Source organism: Hemitrygon akajei, chromosome 7 (assembly GCF_048418815.1).
Source record: "Hemitrygon akajei chromosome 7, sHemAka1.3, whole genome shotgun sequence".
NCBI classification, from domain to species: domain Eukaryota; kingdom Metazoa; phylum Chordata; class Chondrichthyes; order Myliobatiformes; family Dasyatidae; genus Hemitrygon; species Hemitrygon akajei.
This window is the reverse complement of record NC_133130.1, coordinates 180821455-180842812: the sequence shown is the minus strand read 5'-3', so window position 1 is coordinate 180842812 and position 21358 is coordinate 180821455. Positions and strand designations below refer to the sequence as shown.

General features: G+C 46.8%; 1 protein-coding gene across 1 annotated transcript in view; it reads right to left on the bottom strand.

Annotated features, from left to right (window-relative positions):
* Positions 1-21358, bottom strand: part of LOC140731245 (hemicentin-1-like) — a 379087-nt gene that overhangs the window by 31571 nt on the left and 326158 nt on the right. The window contains 8 exon segments of the mRNA XM_073052779.1: positions 2535-2656; positions 4571-4708; positions 5610-5759; positions 8590-8760; positions 11281-11451; positions 14421-14591; positions 16367-16636; positions 19825-19906. Coding sequence (XP_072908880.1) covers positions 2535-2656; positions 4571-4708; positions 5610-5759; positions 8590-8760; positions 11281-11451; positions 14421-14591; positions 16367-16636; positions 19825-19906 — 1275 coding nt within the window.

Here is a 21358-nt window from a genome sequence, read left to right as displayed (position 1 = left end):
GTTAAATACACAAGTGTTACTGTTACCGACACTGTCTTTAATAGTGTGCACTGGATATTCAGAATGCTGACAGCCTGGGAGAAGAAGTTGTTACCCAGACTTTGTCATTTGTGCACTTGTAATGCTACTGTGACACTATAATTTCCTTTGGGATCAATAAAGTATCTGAATCTGAACAACATCTCTGAGGACGTATCTCCTCTGCAGAGCAAAGACTCAACAGGAATATATGTTCTCAGAGATGCCGTTCTCCCGCATTCTGAAATAACCACGGAGCTTTCTTTATTTGTTGTCAGGATTCGGTCGCCATTGGCAACACTGGCACTTATTGCTCAGCCTAACCTGTCCATGTAGGGGTACTTAAGAGTCATTCACATTGGCGAGCCCTCAGGCCAGACCAGGCAAAAACAATATGAGTGAACAGCAGAGGGATTTTATAACAATGCAGTAGCTTTTTTGCCCCTTGTTCACAAGGTTTATTTAGTTTAAGATTAGACATTGGCTTTGTGGGAGAAGCCAGAGAATGGTAGTAGAGGGTTGCCTCTCTGACTGGAGGCCTGTGACTAGTGGTATGCCGCAGGGAACTGTGCTGGCTCCTTTGTTGTCTGTCGTCTATATCAATGACCTGGGTGATAATGTGGTTAACTGGATCAGCAAATTTGCGATGACACCAAGATCGGGGGAGCAGTAGACGGTAAGAAAGGCTATCATGGCTTGCAGAGGGATCTGCATTAGCTGGAAAAATGGCAGATGCAACCATGCAGACAACGGGAAGGTCCTACACTGTGAGCGGTAGGGCACTGAGGAGTGTGGTAGAACAAAGGGATCTGGGAATACAGGTACATCATTCGTTGGAAGTGGTGTCACAGGTAGATGGGGTCATAAAGAAAGTTTTTGGCACATTGGTCTTCATAAATCAATGTATTGTGAACAGGAGATGGGATGTTACGTTGAAGTTGTGTAAGATATGGGTGAGGCCTAATTTGGAGTTTTGTGTGCAGTTTTGGTCACCTACCTACAGGAAGGATGTAAACAAGGCTGAAAGAATGGAGAAATGTTGCTGGGTCGGAACACCTGAGATATCAGGAAAGATTGAATAGGTCAGGACTGTATTCTTTAGAACGTAGGAGAGGAGATTTGATAGAGGTATACAAAATTATGAGTGGTGTAGATAGGATAAATGCTAGCAGGCTTTTTTCACTGAGGTTAGGTGAGACTACAACCAGAGGTCATGGGTCAAGTGTGAAAGGTGAGAAGTTTAAAGGGAACATGAGAGGAAACTTCATCACTCAGAGGATCGTGGGAGTGTGGAATGAGCTGCCAGCACAAGTGGTGCGTGTGAGCTCAATTTTATTGTTTAAGAGAAGTTTGGGTAGGTACATGGATGGGGAGGGGAATGGAGGGCTACGGTCCGGATGCAGGTTGGAGGGAATAGGCAGATTTATAGTTTGGCAAGGACTAGATGGGCTGAAGGGCCTGTTTCTGTGCTGTACTTCTCTATGACTCTACTGGAACGTAATAACTCAACTAGAATCCCTTCGGGATTTGACGTTGTGTCCCTGAATCAACAGATGATTGTCCCTGGTTGTTGTTGGTGTCTCCTAATCACAGTGCCGGGAAGAGCAGGTAACTGGAGAAAGTCTTGGCTGGATTGCGGTTGAGAAAATCCTCAAGGAAGAGAAAGGAAACAGAAATGCTTTAGAATCCCATTAGAACAGAGACGAGGAGGGGTTTCTTTAGCCAGAGGGTGGTCAGTCTGTGCAATACACAGGTGGCTGTGGAGGCCAAGTCACTGGGTATATTTAAAGCGGAGGTTGATAGGTTCTTGATTAGTCGGGGCATCAAAGGTAATGGGGAGAAGGCAGGAGAATGGGGTTGTGAGGGATAATAAATCAGCCATGATGGAATGGCAGAGCAGACTCGATGGGCCAAATGGCCTCATTCTGTTACTGCATTTTATGGTTTTTGGAAAGGAGCAAAGAGTTGTTTGTTATGTCTCCCCACTCATTGGAAAATGGAGTCACCTCTTTCTCCCTTATTAGGAGAGAGAGCCTGCAGCATGTTGAATTAACAGGTGAACAGTATAGTCTTTGGTGTAACTGCAAGTCTGTGTCTTTGCTATTGCTTTGCTCACGCTTGAGTGTTGGTGACGAGTGTGCTTTATTTTTGCCGGTGGGGAGGGAGATTGTTGCTCGCTGCCGCTTAACGCGAGGGAGGGAGGGAGGGGAGCTGGGGGTGGGGGGGGACTTGGGGGTTCTAACATTTAACTGTCGTTCATTCTTGGGGCACTTCTCTGTTTTCGTGGATGTTTGCGAAGAAAAAGCATTTCAGAATGTCTATTGTATACATTTCTCTTACACTAAATCGTACATTTGAAGCAGCTCTCAGAAAAATTACACAAAAGCTAACATTTTCAACACAAGACTAAGAAAATGCTTGACACCTACTCTGAAGCACTGAGCGATGCCACAGCAAATTAAAGGCGAGACAGGGTTTACGACAGTCCAGCAGGCAGGTTAAAGAGGATGACTCACCTTCACAGCAACGTCTGCACTCGTGAGGATCCTGGGGATGTTACCATTGATCACAATGTCGAACAGGAGCACCCCCTCTGCATTAACGCCGCGGGCAACGTGGGTCATTCGGAGGATTTCGCCTGAGGATTGGAAACTACCTTCAGCACGTCAGGCGGCACAGCGTTGGAAATCACCACCCGCCCAATGAAGGATCGTGTCTGGGCCAGAATACTCCCCAACGTGCAGGATAAGTAAATGGCAATTAGTGCAAAGTGCCACCGGCTCCACACGGGATCCCAGTACAAGTTTATACCGACACCTACAGAGCAGACGCTCGTCAGCCAGGCAGCATTCAGAGTGAGTTTCACAGAATGGCTTCCTGATCACTCTCTCTCTCACACTCAGTCAGACATTCAAGCATCAAGTGTTCTGAACCTAAAATTATTGTTTTGTGTTCATGAATCTGATTTGGGCACCACTGGGAAGAACAGAAATTATTGGCTCTCTATTGACCATCAGAGCTTCAGTCTTTTCTCTGACAGTACCCCCATAGTGCCTTTGACTCAGGAGGCCCCGGGTCTATGCTTGGTTACCATGGAGAAACAGCACTCCATCACCTGGTCAGGCTGGTGTGCGGCTGGCAGGGAACCTGGTGGTGGTCCCGTGAACCTGCTGCTTTCAACAATTAAGCAACAAATCATCAAGACGGCAATTTCCAAGGCTGTTTTGGAGGTTGATGAACATAGAACATTGAAATCTACAGCGCAGTACAGGCCCTTTGGCCCACAATGTTGTGCCGACCATGTAATCTACTCTGCCTAGAATTTTCCTACTGCATATCCCTCTATGCTCCATGTACCTGTCTAAGAGTCTCTTAAAAGACCCTATTGTATCCTCCTCTACTACTGTCACCAGCAGTGCATTCCACACACCCACCACTGTGCTCCAAGGAGAAAAGGCCAAGTTCACTCAATCTATTCTCATAAGGCACACTCTCCACTCCAGGAATCATCCTTGTAAATCTCTTCTGCACTCTCTATATAGTATCCAATTTTTCATATTCCAGTACTTTCGTTATTGGGAGGATGAGCACAGTATTGTGGGGTGGAGATATGGCTCTACCGAAGGAGGTATAAGGTGCTCCTTCCCTCTGCTAGCCTGCAGGCCACCCTTGGGCAAGGTTTAGCATCTGCTGAGACCCCCCCACCCTGATCAGTGTCATGTGAAGCCATGGTCGTGTGAGCAGCTGGTGCACATCACAAGTCCTGGTTATGCGACCACTGACGCCAGGCAGACAATCTCTGAAGAGCATTGGTAATGGCTGAGATCACCTGTTTTGTAAAGACACTGTCCAGAAGAAGGCAATGGCAAACCACTTCTGCAGAAAAATTTGCCCAGAGTAATCATCGTGAGGGAAGGACCACGATCTCTCACGTCATACGACACGGCCCATAACAAATAAACGGTAGTGCACAGTCAGTAAAACAGCACCAGGAATATGGGTTCAATTCCGGCATTGTCTTCAGGGAGTTTATATATTCTCCCCATGACCGCATGGGTTTCCTCCAGCTTCTCTGGCTTCTTCCCACAGTCCAAAGACGTACGGGTTAGTGGTTTGAGCGGTCACATGGGTGTAACCGAGCAGCGGTGGGGGGAGTTCGTTGGGCCGGAAAGGCCAGTTACTGTGCTGTATCTCCAAGTAAATAAATACATAAACAAACAATAAAACAAGAATAGATAGTCAGTTCCAACATCACCATTGGCACTTGGTACAGGGCTCTCAGTCACTCCACTGTAACGCCCAGTCTTTGTCGTAAGGCTTGGCCTTTGCTGAGACCAAGGGAATAATGGCTTAAGCTGAGGAAATCAAAGTGGGAATCACAATGATCGGGCAGGATCTGAGGCTGGAGACCGATACTAGAATGTTTCTCAGTACTTGCTGATTGGAATTCTGTCCCCCTCATCCTCTCCCGGGGTTAGTTTCACACTTTATTTCCAAGTCCTGCACAGTTTTCTGTCAACAAAAAGCCCGCGCGTGGGTCACACTCACTCACCTGTTGCAAACTCCACTTGTGACTCCTGCCTGAAAACCCCCTTTGTTAGTGAGAATCCGTCCACGGTTCCTGACACCGGTCTGGCTACCGACCAGTAGACCGGGGTGAAAGTGGAAGTCAGCACCCTTATGAGAGGGCCTAGAACAGGGACAGCCATGGCACCAAGTCAGAGCAACAACAGAAACACTTGTTATCCAATTAAACAACGTTTTCCAAAGATGAATGATCAACAGAAAGAGCAGAGCTTGGCTGAAAATAAACTGTAGATCTGTAGCAATGGTGGGGGGAAAATCAGGAGTTAATGTTTCAGTTGAAACAGAAAGAGAGAGATAAACAGAGTGAGAGAGAGAGAGATAGACAGAGATAGAGTGATAAAGAGAGAGAGATAAAGAGAGCAAGAGAAAGAGAGCGACAGAGAGGGAGAAAGAGATAGACAGAGACAGAGATAGAGAGACTGAAAGAGACAGAAACAGTGAGAGAGAGAGAGAAAGAGAGTGAGAGAGAGAATGCAAAGACTATACAAGCTGGTAGGACCAGAAGATATGAAGCAGAGAAGACACCCAGGACAAGGAATGGTTCAGGCATCACTGCCCATCTAGCATTCAGGTTGTTGCCTTTTAGAATTCAGGTACAGTTATCCATCTCACCATCAATGGGCTAGGGAGAATCAAACTAATAATCAATACCTGATCATTCAGACTTCGCGATCTCTGAACCATTGGGCAGTGTTCTCAGTGAAAATGTGCAGTTCGTGGAGTTGGTGCTGATCCTCTGTTACAACCCCGTGATAAAAGATGCCACATATAGCTGAATGACCCCTCAACATTCAGAACCCAGGCTGATACAGAAAGAATATCAGGATGAGTCGAGAATCTAAGTCAGGCTCAGAGAGATTTCAGTAATTGGCAAGAAAGACAATGGTCTCTTGTGTCTCACGAATCGAATTGTCATCAGTCTGGAGTGAGGTGAGGGCAGTGGGGATGACATTGATGACTGTTGTACAATGATGGTAATATCCCCATCACCACCTGATACCTACCGATTGTGCTGGGCAAGTTCTGGATGATTGCCTGAACACTGGTGATGCCAGTGGCTGAGTTTTCCGTCACGTTGGCATCGAGGAATGCCACCCCAAATTCCTTGTCATTGACGATGCCAATCAGGCTGCCCCTGGCTCTTCCTGGAACTCCTGCAACAAATGGGCACGAACGGTTAGTAAAGAGCCGGCACAGTGGCGTAGCTGTTAGTGTAACAATTTACAGCGCCGGCTGCAACATTAGGCTCGATTCCTGCCACTGTCTGTAAGGAGTTTGTACATTCTCCCTTTTACCGTGTGTTTTTCCTCTTGCATTGCAAAGATGTTAGTAAGTTGTGGGCGTGCTACATTGGCACTGGAGTGCCCTGTCACATCTTGGACTGTACTGATTGTTGATGTAAAGCAATCATATTTCAAATCAAAAGCAAAAGAGATGAAGCTACATCTAGTAGGAAGATAGAGGATTGGGAAGCTTTTAAAAACTTGCAGAAGGAAACTAAGGAGGTCATTAGGAAGGAAAAGATGAATTATGAAAGGAAGCTGGCAACTAATATCAAAGAAAATATTAAAAGCTTTTTAAGTATATAAAGGGTAAAAGAGATTCGAGGGTAAATATAGGACCAATACAAAATGATGCTGGAGATATTGTAATGAGAGATGCAGAGATGGCAGAGGAACCGAATGCGTATTTTGCATCAGTCTTCACAGTGGAAGACATCTCCAGTATACCGGACTTTCAGGAGTGTCAGTGAAGTGAAGTTTGTGCAGTGAAAATTACGACTGAGAAGGTGCTCAGGAAGCTTAATGGTCTGAGGGTGGATAAATCTCCTGGACCTGATGGAATGCATCCACGGGTTCTGAAGGAAGTAGCTGGAGAGATTGCGGAGCCATTAACAATGATCTTTCAAGAATCGATAGACAAAATAGGCCAAAACCAGCATGGTTTCCTGAAATGAAAATTCTGCTTGACTAACCTACTGCAATTCTTTCAGGAAATTACAAGCAGGGTAGACAAAGGAGATGCAGTGGATGTGGTGTACTTGGATTTTCAGAAGGCCTTTGACAAGGTGCCGCTCATGAGGCTGCTTAGCAAGTTAAGAGCCCATGGAATTACAGGGAAGTTACTAGCATGGGTGGAGCATTGGTTGATTGGCAAAAAGCAGAAAGTGGAAATAAAAAGATCCTATTCTGGCTGGTTGCCTGTTACCAGCGGAGTTCCACAGGGGTCGGTGTTGGGACCGCTGCATTTTATGATGTACGTATGTCAATGATTTGGACTATGGGATTAATGGATTTGTGGGTAAATTTGCTGATGATACAAAGATAGCTGGAGGAGTGGGGAGTGTTGAGGAAAAACAGAGAGCCTGCAGAGAGACTTAGATAGTTTCGGGGAATGGGCAAAGAAATGGCAAATGAAATACAATGTTGGAAAGTGTATGGTCATGAACTTTGATGGAAGAAATAAATGGGCAGACTATTTTTGAGATGGAGAGAGAATTCAAAATGCAGAGATGCAAAGGGACTTGGGAGTCTTTGTACAGGATACCCTAAAGGTTAACCTCCAGGTTGAGTCGGTTGTGAAGAAGGCAAATGCAATGTTGGCATTAATTTCTAGAGGTACAGAATACAAGAGCAGGGATGTGATGTTGAGGCTCTATAAGACACTCGTGAAACCACACTTGGAGTATTCTGTGCAGTTCTGGGCTCCTTATTTTAGAAAGGATATACTGACATTGGAGAGGGTTCAGTGAAGATTCACGAGAATGATTCCAGGAATGAAAGGGTTACCGTATGAGGAACATCTGGCAGCTCTTGGGCTGTATTCCCTGGAGTTCAGGAGAATGGGGGTGGGGGGGGGGGGGGATCTCATAGAAACTTTCCGAATGTTAAAAGGCCTGAACAGATTAGATATGGCAAAGTTATTTCCCATGGTAGGGGAGTCTAGAACAAGAGGACATGACTTTAAGATTGAAAGAGGTCCATTTAGAACAGAGATGCTGAGAAATTACTTTAGTCAGAGGGTGGTAAATCTGTGGAATTTGTTGCCGCGAGCGGCTGTGGAGGCCAAGTCATTGGGTGTATTTAAGACAGAGATAGATAAGTTCTTGACTAGCCAGGGCATCAAAGGGTATGGGGTGAAGGCAAGGGAGCGGAGATGACTGGAAGAATTGGATCAGCCCATGATTGAATGGTAGAGCAGACTCGATGGGCCGAATGGCCTACTTCTGCTCCAATATCTTATGGTTTTATGTTTCAATGTACACATGACAAGTAAAGTTAATCTTTAAAAGATCTTGTAGGTTCTTCGCACTCTTACTGGTGAATAGGGATGGGTGGCACTTCAGACACCCGGAATGTCGCTCCGCGCTTTGAGAAGGGAGGGAGGCAGAAAAAAGGAAATTATCGGCCAGTGAGCCTGACTTCAGTGCTTGGAAAGATGCCAGAGTCCTTTATTAAGGATGAGGTGTCCGGAAACTTGGAGGCACATGATAAAATAGGCCAAAGTCAGCATGGTTTCCTTAAGCCTCCAACCATTGAGAGACTATAACTAGTTGATGTCTAGATCAGGAGACTGGGATCTTTTGAAATATCCACGTTAGCGGACAATACAGAAATGTTGGTGTGCAGTCAACAGAAAACAAAACTCATGGACCTGAAGCAAGATTGGGTGGGAGATTGGGTTCATCTGGAAAATCAAAATGATGTTATTATGAATGAGAGCAGTGTGAGACAACAACTTGCTTCTTCTAGTAGTTTATGTTCTTAGTGTGTCATTTTTAAAATAGTTAACAGTTGTCATTGTCCTTAGGCCTGTTGTGGGAATGTCGGCCTGGATCATGGATTAAAGTCTATAGGAGTCTGACTCAAAGCCGATACCGCTTGGATAGAAACGGGTCGCGGCTTACTTCCCTGCAGACACTAATCATTCACACTGACATACGAGAATGGAGGCTGGCCCACCGCTTCACACACTCTCCCACACCTGGGCATGAACGCAGGCTGCAGCTGACAGACTCAAAGCTCTCTCCAGGGCAGGGTCTTCCCTTGGCGTTCGGCGGAGGGCTGTTGCATCGCCGTTGTCTCAGCTGCTTGCCCCCTCCACACGAGGCTGAGCACTCGCTCCATTGCTGCCAGGGACTCCACGCTCCATTCACTGCCACAGACAATGTACACACAATCGACAATTAACAAAATAGGTAAACAGAACTCCAAAATTCCTTCTGCTGTAAATCCCAGTCTTCTACACTTGGTCCGTACAACTACAGCCCCCAAGTTTAACTTCTATTCGATCTTGGGACGTTTCTACCCTGGGATTTACTCTAGGCAGCAGTCTGCAATCACTGCAGGACTTGCATGTGTCCAGGACAAGGAAATGGTCAGAAAATAAACCACTGATGACGCTACCCACCCAGCAAACCTTACCCAAAAGCTGCCTTCTGGGAGCACTGGATACAAAAGATGACCCCAACAGATTCGCAGGTGAGGTGTTGCCTCCCCTAAAAGATCTATCTGGGTCCTTAGAATGGAGGTGAGGGAGGAAGTGTGTGGGCAGGTGTAGCATTTTGGTTGCTAGCAGGGATATGTGCCAGGAGGGAGATCAGTGGGGAGGGATAAATGGTCGGAGAAAAAATCATTGCAGAGACTACCCAGCCAGCTAACTACCTTTTCCAAAAAAGCTCCCTTCTGGAAGTGCTAAAGGGCTATTAAACAAACACTTCATGCCATCTTAAAAGTTTCTTCTCCCAAGCAGTTAATCTGGTCAACCTTTCTAGTTAGCCTCTGCACCCCCCTCTATCTGTTATCACAGTCACTGCACTGTAAGCACCTTTCACCACTTCCAATTATACTGTTTAATTTGTAAATATGTACTGGTATTTATGTACTGAGGCACATTTTATTCCATATCTGTACTTTTACATCTGACTTTATTTTATATAATTCTTTATAATTGCTGATGATGGTGCTTTTGTTACATGTCCCACCAACACACCACAACAAATTGCTAATACTGTAAACGTATATGGCAATCTTTGACCTTTAATTACTAATTTTTCAATTTTTCCTTGGGCAGAGTAACTTGTCGGGCCGTGACAGACTGCCACTTACCTCCAAACACATGGCGGTTGGTCTGGAGTTGTAGGTATGGTAACGATATGCCACTAATCATTCACACTGACATACGAGAATGCAGGCTGGCCCACCGCTTCACACACTCTCCCACACATGGGCATGAACGCAGGCTGCAGCTGACAAACTCAAAGCTCTCTCCAGGACAGGGTCCTGAAGGGTATTAGGGTACCGCTGAGTTTGCAATGTTGACAGAGACATAAGACACTGCAGATGCTGCAATCTGGAGCAAAAGAAAAGCTGGAGGAACTCAGTGGGTCAGGCAGCGTCTGTGGAGGCAGAGTTTTGGGTAAAGGCCCTGCATCAGGACTGGGAGTGTAGGAGGGAGATAGCTGACAAAAAGAGGTGAGGGGTAGGTGTGAGGCACCTACCCTCTATGTTCTCAGTACTGACCTGAAATGTGACTATCGTTCTGAATTTTTCATTACAATATCTCCATGATCATCAGTTTTATTGAATGCACTGTGGGCATGGTGGGATTTGAACTCATGTTTACATAACTTTGGTTCAGTTTCTAAATTACAAACCTATTCTTGCAACGACTATACCACTGTAATATAATGATCTCATTGAAACCTGTCAATAGCCTAGACAGAGGGAATGTGTAGAGGATGTGAGGGAGTCAAGGACCAGGATACACAGTCTCAGAATACAAGGATGCCCCTTTAGATCTGAGGTGAAGAAGAACATCTTTAGCCAGAGGGTGGCATATCTGAGGAATTCATTGCCACAGACAACTACGGGGGCCACGTCATTTGGTATATTTAAAGCTGAGGATATCCGATTCTTGATTAGTAAGGATGTCAAAGGTTACAGGAAAAAGGCAGGAGAATAGAGTTGAGATGGAAAATAAATCAGCCATGATGGAATGATGGAGCAGGCTTGACAGGCCAAAAGGCCTAGTTCTCCTTTGTCATAGTCTTAATACCATAAGTCATTGTGAGAGAGGTTACTATCTAGTTAAAATCATACTATATTTACTAATTTTAATATTATATAAATATTTTGTGTTATTTTCTCTCAGTGTATTAAGAAGTCTACCTATGGGCAACTAGAAAACTAATTCCACTGATCGTCAGGCCAATGCCACCTCCCCCAACCGTCCCCCTCCCCTGACCATCCCCTTCCCCCGACCGTTCCCCTCCTCTCAACCATCCCCTCTGCCCCCAACCGTCCCCTCCCCCTGACCGTCCCCACATCCCCCGACTGTTCCCCTCCCCCAACCGTCCCCATGTTCCCCGACCATTCCTCTTCCAAGTATTCCCTTTCTTCCAAGCATTCCCTCGCCATTCCTACTTCACCAATTCACCATCCCACTAACCCACCATTCCCCCACTGTTCACCATTCTCCTACTCAACCTCACCACCCTACTACTTCTGCATCTAAATATCCTCCCTCACTCACCATTCCCTCAACCCCAAGCTTTTAATTCCTCCGCATCCCCTCCCCCTCACCACCCCCTTCCCATCTTCCTGCCATTGCTTCTCCCAGTCTCACCATCCCTCCCTCAATCATTTCTGTCTCCACGCCGTCGCCCCCGTTCACCTGGGCACAGTTCCATGCCGCATCTCTGCATCTGCACATCGGGCCCCGAGCAAACCTTGCCGCCGCTGGCCGGAGCTGGGTTGCTGCACGATCGGTAGCGCTTGCTTTGCCCGCCCCCGCAAGTCCTACTGCACGGACTCCAGGAGCTCCAGGAAGCCCAGTTGCCATTCACTGCCAAGACAAAGCAACGTTAATAGCACCGCCATCTCAGAGGATCCATCCTGGGCCCAACGATCATGAAGCCAGCACACCAGCAGCTCGACTTCAATGAGGAGATTTGGTATGTCACCAAAGACTTGCAAAATCTACAGCTATACAGGGGATTGCATTCTGACCGGATGGAGGTGCCAGTGTGCAGGATTGTAAGAGACTGCAGAGGGTTGTAAACCCAGCTAGCTCCATCACAGGCACAACTTTGCTCATTTCATTAATTGAGATACTGCTGGGAATGGGTCCTTCTGGTCCTTTAAGCCGCGCCGCTCAACAATCCCCTGATTTATTCCAAGCCCAGTCACGGGACAATTTACAATGACCAGTAATGCCTTCGGACTGTGGGACCAAACTGGAGCACCCAGTGGTCAAGGGGTAACTGTACAAAATCCTTACAGGCGGTGGCGAGAATCGAACCTGGGTCGCCTGTACTGTGAAGCGTTGTGCTAACCAGTATGCCACCGTCATCTAGGACACCTTCAAAATGCATTGCCTCAAGAAGGTAGCATCCATCACCATCCGGAACATGGCCTCTTCTCATTTCTCCCATCAGGGAGGTGGTAAAGGAGCCTGAACCCAACCCCCGCACCCCCCCCCCCCCCCCACGTTTTAGGAACAGCTTCATCTTCCCTGTCATCAGATTTCTGAACAGTCCATCAACTCGCTATTCCTCTTCTGCATACTTATTTATTTTATAATTTATAATCATTTCTCTTTCTTGCATTATTGCCACAAAGCAACAAATTTCATGACATATAAAAAACCTGATTGTGATTCTGGGCTCCTTCATCCTTCCTGGCTATGATGTTGCCCACTTAATCACTGAACGTCCTCTGGGTGACTCTCAAACTGATTACTGCTTGTGGGGCTGGCAACACACAAGCTGGCTGCCATGTCAGCGATATCACAGGAGTGACTGTACTTCAAAGGTGTATCACTACATGTCATGGACATCCCAAGGCCATGCAAAGAGCTACAGGAACTCCACTGGACCTGCTCCTGAGATTCAACAATGATCTGCAGAGTCCCAGAGGCCAAACCTGCAGGTTTCTCTTCCTGGAAACATCTGCCCCCAGGGTCCACCCCCAGCTGTGCTAAGGCTGAGACTGGGAACTCATATCCTGGGCAGTCAGCAGCACCAACCGCATCTGCTCAACACAAGCTTGTACCGTCTCCATTGTCCGCCGGCTAGTTACCGACTGACCTTTAAACACAAGGAGCACTGCTCCAAGAAGCTGCATTCATAATGAAGGATCCCCACCATCCAGGCCCTGTTCTCTTCTCACTGCTGCCACAGGGAAGGAGCTACAGGAGCCTTAGGTCCCATCGCACCAGGTTCACGAACAATAAGTACCCTTCAACCATCAGGCGCAAGACCAGCGTGGACAACGTCACTTATCTGAACACTGATCTGATTCTATGTGCCACAGACTCACGTTCAGGTACTCTGCGACTCACGTTCTCAGTATCATCCATCTGTCTATCTATCCATCCATCCAACTATCCATCTATCCATCCATCTATTATTATTATTATTATCATCATTGCATTTGCACAGTTTGTCTTATTTTGATTGTTTGTCCATCTTTGTTTAGTGTGTAGTTTTTAACTGATTCTGTTGTATTTCTTTGTTCTATGGTAAATGCCTGCAATTTTATTCTATGGTGAATCTCAGGGTAGTATATGATGACATGATACTACATTTACTTTGGACTTTGGACCTGTGGCTACTAAATCAACTGAAGACAGGAGAAAGAACTCCAGGAGTGGGCTACTGCAACTCTGCATGCCAGTGACCTGAAACATTCTCACCACAGACCCCAGTCGGACCACTGTCCATTAACTGACAGGGAATTGGTGACCAATCAGAATCTTTCAGTGGCTCAACAGATGCCTGCTGGGAAACTCGAACACTGGCTGTGCTTCCAATGACGTCAGAGCAGGAGGATACCAGACTGGTTCCGACTGAACCTATCAGAGATCAGTCTGACATACACCTGATTGTTGGAAGGTGTGCTCCTGGTGTGGACAAGGTCAGGACCAGTTCTGAAGTCCTGTTTACTGACAATTCCTGGTGAAGTTTGCAATTGAACGGGGATGTTAGGTATCAGAGGGAATCAGCCAAGCATTAAACTTGTCCATTTCAACGGAATCAGAATCATGTTTATTACTACAGAAATGTTGTGAAATTCATTGTTTAATGACAGTAGTACATAAAATACACTAGAAATATACTATAAATGACAATAAGAAATATATATATATAATAAATAAATAGTGAAAAAAGGGAGCAAAAATAGTGAAGTAGTGTTCATAGGTTCATGGACCATTCAGAAATCTGATGGCAGAGGCGAGGAAGTTGTCCCTAAAACACAATGTGTGTCTTCAGGCTCCTGTACCTCCTCCCTGATGGTAGTAATGAGAAGGGGACATGGTACTGGGTGGTGGGGGTCCTTAATAATTGATGCTATCTTTTTGAGGTGCCAATATCAGCACCTCCAAAAGAGAGAAAGGTAAGACACAAAGTGCATAACCCCACATTTTATTTAAAGAACTCGACTGGATCCAATTTCTCGATTTTTGTTTATTTTCTTTGGACACATAACACATAAATGCTTCCTGACCTGCTGAGTTTCTCCAGCATTTTGTGTGCATTACCCTGGATTTCCAGCGCCTGCAGTATCTCTTGGCGTTTAACACCATGTAAACATTTAGAAAGGTGTGAACAGATGCCCCACAATGATGTCATTGCAGTTCATGCCAATAGATGGCGCTATACAGCAAGTTTTTGAACCTTTCTCAGCTTCTACCAGCAACCTGAGCAGAGTTGGGAAGTAGAAAACCTATAGTGTATAAGCATCCCCTTGGTCACTTGAATAATTCTCCAACCAAGAGGCTACTATAAACCAATGGTGGCTCTTTGCATTTACCTTGACAATGATCTGCGTTACATTGTCTTGACTCAACATCCACTCCGTGACATGATCTCCCTCCATTGGCAGGCGAGGGGTTGTTACACAGTCGGATTCGCTCTTCTACACCTCTGCCACAGGTGACGCTGCACGGCCCCCACTCTAACCACTCGGAGAACCCTCCATGCACTTGAGAAAGAGAAAGAGCATCGTAGGTCATGGAGAGAATGGGGTTGAGAGGGATAATAATGATTGAATGCCAGAGCAGACTCAATGGATCAAATAGCCTAATTTATCTCCTATGTCTTACATTCTAACTGGCTGGAATGATAGGAGGGCAGAGTGGCCACTTACTGAGGTACCTACTATAAAAACATAGAAATCTACAGCACATTACAGGCCCTTTGGCCCACAATGCTGTGCTGACCATGTAACCTACTCTAGGATAGCCCTTTATTTTTCTAAGCTCCATGTACCAGTGTACATGGCTAGAAGGGACGAATGGCCTACTCCTGCACCTAATGTCTATTGTCTATTGTAATAAAGTGGCCACTGAGTGTATGTCTGTGGTCTTCTGCTGCTGTAGCCCATCCACTTCAAGGTTCGATGTGTTGTGTGTTCAGAGATGCACTTCTGCACACCGCTGTTGTAACACGTGTTTACTTGAGCCTTCCCGTCAGCTTGAACCAGCCTGGCCGTTCTCCCCTGACCTCTCTCATTAACACGGTGCTTTCACCCACAGAACTGCCAACCACTGAGTGATGTATAACCAACAATACTAATGAAGTGTCCACAGAGTGTATGTGTCATCAGCAAACCCTTTTCGGAGGTTATAAAGAACAACCCTGGATATAATGTATGCAGATAACTCAAAATCACAGGTTTATCATGCCAATGTTTGTGCCCTACCCAAACCTTCTCTACCCAGACTTCTCTTTTCCTCTCTCCTTCATGAATTCCCCTTAGATGATTCAATGTAACTTGATTTTGTCATTCCTCTTTGAAAAATTCAACTAGTTTTGTTAAGGATCTCTCCTTAACAAAATACTGACCATCTCTGACTCATCCTTAACTTTCCAAGGGCAGATCAATCCAAGTCCCTCAGACTGCTTATCAATAACTCCCCTACCACTGATACTTGTTTCAGAGGCCTGTCTGGACCCTGCTACCCTCCTTGAATAAAGGGACCACATTTACTGCTGTCCATATATCTGGCCCCTCACCTGTGGCCAGCAAAGATTTAAATACCTCTTTCAGAATGCCCACATTCTCCTCCCTTGCCCTTTTGGTATAGATCTCAGTGGACCCTAGGGATTTATCAATGTACGGGGTCACTAAGACATCTAATACCTCCTTGTTTTTAATAAGAATATGTTCTTGAATTTCATTGTCCCCAAGTTCTCTAATTGCAATGTCTTCTTTAGTGAACACAGATGAGAAATATTCAATTAAAACCTTACCTAGATGCTCCACAGGCAGATGGTCATTTTGGTGTCTAATCAGCCCTATTCTTTCCCTGGTTATTCTTTTTGCCCATGTTATGCTTAAACAATGCCTAGAGGCTTTCCTTAATCCTCTCTGTCGAAGATATTTTGTGCCAACTCTTTGTCTCCTCACTTCTCTGTTATGTTCAGCTCTACGCTTCTATATTCCTGAAGGGCACCAGACGGTTAAACAGGTGAAGCAACACCATCTTCAATCCCCTATGAAGCACATGTCACCAATAACATTCCTGTGCTTGCCAAGGCCAAACTAACGTCATTCAAATTGCTGGTCAGTTGTGTTCAAGAGAACTGCAAGGAGTTTTTGACTGCATAAGTTTCCTTCAGGTGCTCCGGACTCCTGCCTCATTCCAAAAATGTACTAATTAGTAGGTTGATTGGGAACTTGGGCGTAATTGGGCTTGGCGGGGAGGAAGGGCTGGTTACCGTGCTGTATCTCGAAGTAAATGATGAGATTCCCACCTTGCATGGTTAGAGTTACTCTTACGAAGGCATAACCCATGAGATTCCGCGCCACGCATTCGTATTCTCCCGTGTCTCCCCTCTGGGCCGAGAGGATCTGCAGAGTTGAGTTTGGGAGCACGGCCAGCCGCTGGTTCTCCCTGACCGGCTGTCCATTATGCGTCCACTCCACCACTGGTGGTGGCTCACCGGCTGCCTGGCAGTGCAGTAGCACTCTGTCGCCAACCCCCGCCACCGAGTCCAGGGGTTTCAAGGTGAACACAGGGGCACCTGTGGAGAGGGAAAACAAGCAATGCGAAGAATTAAATCAAGCTGAGTAAAGCTGATAATCAGCAGAACTACCTGCATTAATGGACAGCTCCTCTAAGAGGACCACAGCCTTGCTGTTGGGTTTGGAGGTTTGCCTGCCTCAGTAACCCAGAGAGCTGTGCCGGCTGCAGTCAGGACTTGATGCTTTGGCTCTTGGTAGGGTCACCCATGCCAAACAGGTCAAAGGGTAGAGGCCAGACAAAAAATGAACCACCAGTCCTCCAAGTTTAGGGGTTCATCTCGGGGCTAACAACCCTGACTGGTCAAACAGAACTATTATGGAAACAGCAATGAAGAAACCTTGTGCATCTGAGTACGGTGTGATTCCTGAGTCTCCACCTGGGACGTGTGTGACTGACAGTGGTGAAAACCGAGAGGAAGCTACTGACATGATGAAGGAAGCCCTGAACACCACCAGAGATGGAGGATCTTCACTGCTGCCCTAAACGCCAGCAACGGAACCGGCAGTAGGTAAGTAATGAACAAATACAATGGAGGAAAAGCCCAGTTTATTCCAGTTTAGTCCATCACCAGATGTGGACATTGTAGACAATGTTGATGTTTGCTGTCCATCAATACTTGCCCATGAACTGAGAAGGCAGCTGACAGTCAATCACATCAATGAGCCCTGAACCACACTTGACGTTGGCAATCTCTTCTCTTGAAGGATATAGCTTATGGTCAACCTTTCTGTAATTCACTTATGAACATGTCTCTCCCTGAATCTCCTTCCTGGCATTTATCCATCCAAGCTTCTCCCTCACCACCATTCTCGGCCCACAGTACCTCCAGTTGAGGCAACTCTTGCCTGTGTGTCTCTAGGGGTTGCCTATTGTATCTGGTGCTCCTGGTGTGGCCTCTTCTATATCACTGGGACCCAACGAGACTGGGGGATTGCTCTGTTGAACACCTTCACTCCATCCACCGCAGAAGGTGGGATTTCATGATGCCCACCCATCACAATTCGACTCCCCGTTCCCATTCCAACATGTCGGTCCATGGCCTCCTTTACCGCCACGATGAGGACACACTCTAGTTGGAGGAGCAACACCTCATATTCCATGTGGGTAGCCTCCAACCTGACAGCATGAACATCGATTTCTCCAACTCCTGGTAATATCTCCCCCCTTCTCTCCTTTTCCATTCCCCGCTCTGGGTCTTCTCCTAACCTGCTTTACACCTCCCTCCGGTGCCTCTCCTCCTTCTCTTTCATTGTTCCCTGTCCTCTCCAATCAGATCCCTTCTTTTTCAGCCCTTTACCTCTTCCACCTGTCACCTCCCAGCTTCTTACTTCATACCCCCTCAGCCACCCACCCACCCAGCCACCTTCCCTCTCACTTACCACCTGCCAGTTTGAACTCCTTCTCGTCTCCCCAACTTCTTATTCTGTCCCCTTCCTTTCTAGTCGCAATGGGATCTTGGCCTGACATGACAACTGCTTATTCCCCTCCATAGATGCTACCTGACTTGCCAAGTTTCTCCAGCATGTTGTGTTTGAATGGCTAGTCAGCCATTAAAGGTTCAATCTGGATTTCAGTAGCTATAACCTCAGTCACTGTGTGGGAGGGGGGAGTTACTCTTCCGTTTGTTATGAACTAATTTGTTTGAGATGGGATGTTAAGTCTACAGCTCCATCGCTATGATGACCAAGAAGGTGAAAGTTGAATGGCTTGGGACAGGACTTCCACAGAGCATGCTCGCTGAAAGAGAGGATTGTGGGAGAAAGCCTTTTCTTTTGACAGTCAGCTGATGTAGGGTCTCTTGTCTCATTCCTCTCAACTGGCCAGTCTTGTTTCCTGAGCAGCATTTAGATTAGAAAGTGAATTCCAATTGAGTTGGACCTGTTCATTGATTAAGCACTAAAAACAAGGCGCACATATTGGGAACACAGTGCAAAGCATGTGGAGGCAATCTTCCTTTGAAAAATCCCTGTCCTTGAGGAATTTTCTTTTCCAACGAAGTGCCGTTCATGCATTATTCCCATGCATGAGCTCTGCCCAATCTTCAGCTATTCTACCAAGATTAGGCCTGGGACAGAGGGCCCCAAATTCCAACATTTCAATGACCACATCACCCCTCACTGAAGTGTTCAATACTGAGGGTCCCCTCAGGCCTCCTGTCCAGCTTGGCATCAGACTTGGCCAAGGGAAGTCTACACTACTACTGTTGTTAGGTTCCTGTACTTAATCTGTACAGTACTCTTAGAACTTTGGAAGAAACGAGAGCAGACCTTATTTGAACGTAGAAGATCACAAGTGGGCTTTGACAGGGTAGATAGTGGAGGTATTTTCACTTGTGGCAGAGTCACGAACAAGGGGGCATAGCAACAAAATAAAGAGTCAGTCATTTAAATGTGTAGAAATTTCTTCTCTCAAAGGGTAGTAGCCTCTGGAATTCCTTGCCCCAAGGGTATAGGAGGCCAGATCATTAAATATACTTCAGTTGGAGATGGATCAGGTCTGAATGATCGAGGAATTGAGGGTTATGAGGAACTGACATAGAACAGGAGTTGAGCCCAGCATAGATCAGCCACAATTATATTTGCAGGTGAGGCTTGGTAGCCTCCTTACTTCCTTGCTCTGGTGGTTCCATTACCTGGGAGTATAGCTCAGTGAGGCAAAGCTCTGTCTGTGCTGGTGGCACAGCGGAATTTGCACCCAGGCTTTGGAACAAGAGTCCCCAGGTTCGAATCTGGCTGGCTCCTCGCACACTTTCAATCAGTGCTAGGTTGAGCGTTAAACTAGCAATCCAGCCTTGTTAAACAGACAAATGCTGAAGAAATGGCAAGGTTGCCGCCTGATTCGCCAAACAAGGAACTTCACCCTTTGTTTAAAAAAACTTTACTCTAATTCGGTGAAATGCCTCATATCTCAGAAGAACCTCAAGAGACTGCAGATGGTGGAGGCTGGAGTAACAAACAAAACGCTGGAGGAACTCAGTGGGTCAGGCTGGATCTGTAGAGGGAAATGGACAGTCAACATTTCACGTTGAGGTCCTTCATCTGAACTCGTCTCTGGTTCTGTCAGCTGGAGGGGATGAGTTGTCGGGATTAACCCTGGCATTGCCGAGGCCACTCTATGACCTTTGAGTGATAGTGGAGCACCAGTTGCCACATAAGTGATTGGGTGGAGACCTCATGGTAAACTTACTTTGCAGCATTAGGGTAACCTTCCGCTCAACAACCCCGGCTTCATTCTTTGCGACACACTTGTAATCGCCTGCATCTTCGTTCTGTCGAAAAGACGTGGGACAGTCAGTGAAAGAAAATATGGACAGGTTGACTGCTGGGGCGGGGGCACCAGGGGTGTGAATGTGCAACTCGCCAAACCTAAAACAGGGGAACGTACCTGTCAGGGCCTCCCGGACCAGATGTCAGCTGCATGCCAGACAACGCGCCTGCTCCTCACTTGCTGAGTCTGAACTTGGGCAGAGCAGGCTTACTGAATGGAGGAGTGTGGGAATAAGCCTTCACTATCGGCATTCAGCGCACCCAGGGGCTACTTGCCTCACTCTCTGGGACCAGCCAATCGCACGCTGCTTGGAAACGGTCTGGAAGCGAGCTAGGCTCTAACAGGCACGTCGGATCTTTAGCCAAACCAAAAATATGACTGCAGAAATCGGCGGACGCAGCCGACCATTTTTGTGGAAGGCTATTTTCTATGAGTCGCTTGTTCATTCATCTCTCCCCACTAATCTCCCTCCTGGCACTTATCCCTGCAAGTGGATGAAGTGCTTCAACCTACCTATTCACCTCCTCCCTCATCTCCATTCAGGGCCCTCAACAGTCCCTCCAGCTGTGAATCTGTTGGGGTTGTCTACTGTATCCGGTGCTCCCTATGCAGCCTCCTCAACATTGGTGAGACTCGACGTAGATTGGGGGACTGCTTTCTCAAGCACCTTCGCCCCATCCACCACAGGCAGGGTTTCGTGGTGGCCAGTCGTTTTAATTCCAGTCCCCACTCCCACTCCGAAATGCCTCCTTCACTGCTAGGATGAGGCCACCCTCAAGCTGGAAGAGCAGCACCTCATATTCTGCTTGGGTAGCCTCCAACCTGATGGCACGAACATCGATTTCTCTAACTTCTGGTGATTTTTTTGCCCTCCTCCTTCCCTGTTCTTCATTCCCCACTCTGGCTCATCTCCTACCTCTTCTTTTCTCCTTACCTGCCTATCACCTCCCCCAATGCCCCCTCCTCTTCCCCTTTCTCCCACGGTCCACTCTGCTCTCCTATCAGATTCCTTCTTCTCCAGTCCTTCACTTTTTCAACCTATCACCTCCCAGCTTCTCACTTCAACCCTCTCTCCCACCCACCTGTCTACACCTGTCACCTTCCAGCTTGTACTCCATCCCCTCCCCCCACCATTTATTCTGGCTCCTTCTCCCTTTCTTCCCAGTCCTCATGAAGAGTCCCAGCCCAAAACGTCAACTGTTTATTCCTTTCCATTGATGCTACTTGACCTGCTGAGTTGCTCCAGCATTTTGTGTGCGTTACTCTGGATTTCCAGCGCCTGCGTTGACCCTGTGCTCTATTCTCCTTGGGACCACTCGGCTGGATTGCCCCGGTGGGACTTCAGGAGTAAACAAAATGCCCACAACCTCAGGGGGAGAGCACGACATGGAGAAGTAACAAGATCGGGAGGACATGTCAGAAATGGATTGTTTCAGTTCTGGCCGCCTCGTTA